The sequence below is a fragment of the Penaeus vannamei genome, chromosome 28 (genome assembly GCF_042767895.1).
Source record: "Penaeus vannamei isolate JL-2024 chromosome 28, ASM4276789v1, whole genome shotgun sequence".
NCBI classification, from domain to species: Eukaryota; Metazoa; Arthropoda; class Malacostraca; order Decapoda; family Penaeidae; genus Penaeus; species Penaeus vannamei.
The window spans coordinates 4,983,850-4,986,349 of NC_091576.1; the positions used below are offsets into that span (position 1 = coordinate 4,983,850).

The window sequence follows — 2,500 nt, forward strand, 5'->3', positions numbered from 1 at the left end:
GAGACGGAAAGAAATGGACTCGCCTTCCGTGACAAAGATTTGATTTTCAGAAAAAAGCTGCTGTTTCAGGCCTCGTTTCGTCGCCTGATTTCCGAAGCGCGAAGCATGGAGAGTCAAGAGCAGGGAAGGCGAGAGGCTGAAACAGGTGGTTCGGTAAGTAGCAGATGTTCAGCATTCCGAAGTAGGCCTATGGTCTGATAATCCGATGTTCTGTGATGAAAATTGACGAGTGAATTTGTCTAATTTCTTGCCTTCCTTCCTCTCTTCCTTCCTTCCTTCCTTCCTCCCTTCCTTCCTTCCTTCCTCCCTCCGTCCCTTCCTTCCATCCATCCTTCAATCCTTCTTTCCTTCCTCCCGTCCTTTGTTCCTTCCTTCCTTCTTTCTTCCCTCCATCCCTCCTCCTTCCTTCATTTCATCCACCTCACTCCCTTCCTTCCTTCCTTCCTCGCTCCCTCGCTCCCTCCCTTTCTTCCTCTCTTCCTCTCCCTCTCCTCCTCCCTGCCTCCCATTCTTCCTGTCTCCATCCCTCCCTTCTTCCATCCTCCCTCCCTCCCTCTCTTCTTCCCTCCTTTCCTTCCTTACTTCCTTCCTTCCTTCCTTCCTTCCTTCCTTCCTTCCTTCCTTCCTCCCCTCCCTCCCTCCCTCCCTCCCTCCCTCCCTCCCTTCCTTCCTTTCTTCCTTCCTCCCTCTCTCTCTCCCTCCCTCCCTCCCGTCTTTCTTTCCTTCCATCCATCCATCCTTCAACTCCTTTTTTTTCCCTTCCCTCCGTCCTTTGTTCCTTCCTTCCTTCTTTCCTTCATCCCTTCCTCCCTCCTTCCACTCCTTCCTTCATTTCATCCTCCTGTCTTTCTTTCCTTCCTTCCTTCCTTCCTTCCTTCCTTCCTTCCTTCCTTCCTTCCTTCCTTCCTTCCCTCCTTCCCTCCCTCCCTCCCTCTCTCCCTCCCTCCCTCCCTTTCTTCTTCTCTTTCTCTCCCTCCTCCTCCTGTCCTTCTTTCCCTTCCTTCCTTCCCTCCCTCTCTCCATTCCTTCCTTTCTTCCCTCCCTCCCTTCTGTCTTTCTTTCCTTCCATCCTTCCTATATATAGGCTATATCCTTTCTTCTTTCCTTCCTCTTCCTTCCCTACTTCTCTTCCTCACTCCATCCCTTGCTCTTTCCCTTCTTTCCCCCTCCTCTCTCTCCATCCTTCCTTTCCTTTCTTCCTCTTCTTTCTTTCTTTTTTTCCTCCCTCCCTCCTTTCCCTCCCTCCCTCCCTCCCTCCCTCCCTTCCTCCCTCCTCCTCCTCCCTCCCTCCCTCCTTCCCTCCTCCCTCCCTCCCTCCTGTCTTTCTGACCCCCCCCCCTCCTGCTCCAGTGTTTACATTGTCGCGTCCATGAAAATTTACTCAGCAATTTTTTTTTTTTTTTTTTTTTTTTGATATTTTTTTCTATTTAATTTGGAATTCTCTGGTAGCTAGTTGGCAACCCTGTTAACCCATCAGCTGATCGTCAAGCCTGCAGCTCTGGGAGACAAAACTCGACCAGAAAATCAGAGAGGAAGGTTGTCAGCTCCTACCTCCGTAACACATATCGCAGAGTAGGCCCATATAACAAAGTAAGGGGATAATACTAACTATAGATATTCTAATATTTAATAGCCGTAATATGATCAGAAATACTCCTTAGTCACAGCTGCAATAGCTTTTTATACATTTAAATACCTCACGTGGCCAGGTTAGGTACTGGAAAACCTGTGTTGACAGGCGGTAATTCCACAATTATGTGCAGTTATTACCATTAGTACTTTGCAAAAGGAGGGGACGATGTACCAGCTACACTTCAGAATACCACGTGAACGCAATAGAATGCAGCAAGATTGCCGCAGAGATTAGAATTCTAAAGAAAAACAAAAACAAACAAAAAAATTGTGGGAAAAGTTTCCTAAATTTCGGAGCCCGTTATCTCAAAACTACACTTTTGTCAACATTTGTCAGCATTTTTTTTTATTAGCTCCATAAATACTTGGGCGATTCTAATGGGGTTTGGATCATTTAAAAGCTGAATATATTTGCGATGATTTCCTTAGAGTAAATTTTCTTTTTAGGTAATAGTAGTCCATATATCATATCGTGATGTTCATAAGACTGGACATTCAGAAAAAAATAAATTAGCGTGAAATAGTGGTGGAGATTGTGGTGTCCGGTTTCAGAATGGCAAAAGAATTAGTGGGAGGAGGAAGAGGTGCTGGGGGAGATGTAGAAACAACTTGGGGAAAAAAGGGGGAGGGATAGACCAGTGGAGTAGGCAGTGAGAGGAAAACTTCATTGATGTGCTTCGCTTAAAGTGAGGCCTAGTTTGGATCCGTGAGTTGCCACTTCAGACTCAGACTTGTAGGTAGGGCAGTCCCAATGAAATACACTATGGGACCCACCGCAACTGGCAAATGTGCATGATGGCAGAGCAGTTTGATTGGTCATGACCAGGATGGGCACACGAAGGGTATCGGGTCGTGGAAGGGCAAAGTT

General features: G+C 46.9%; 1 protein-coding gene across 2 annotated transcripts in view; it reads left to right on the forward strand.

Moving 5' to 3' along the window:
* LOC138867156 (succinate--CoA ligase [ADP/GDP-forming] subunit alpha, mitochondrial-like) overlaps positions 1-2,500 on the forward strand; it is a 9,731-nt gene that overhangs the window by 608 nt on the left and 6,623 nt on the right. For both annotated transcript variants that reach the window (XM_070141695.1, XM_070141694.1), the window contains exon 1: positions 1-153. This exon is cut by the window's left edge and continues 608 nt beyond it. Coding sequence is in view for 1 of the 2 variants with exons in the window: in XM_070141694.1 (XP_069997795.1) it covers positions 106-153 (48 nt within the window). In the remaining variant the exon portion in view is untranslated. The remainder of the gene's footprint in view (positions 154-2,500) is intronic.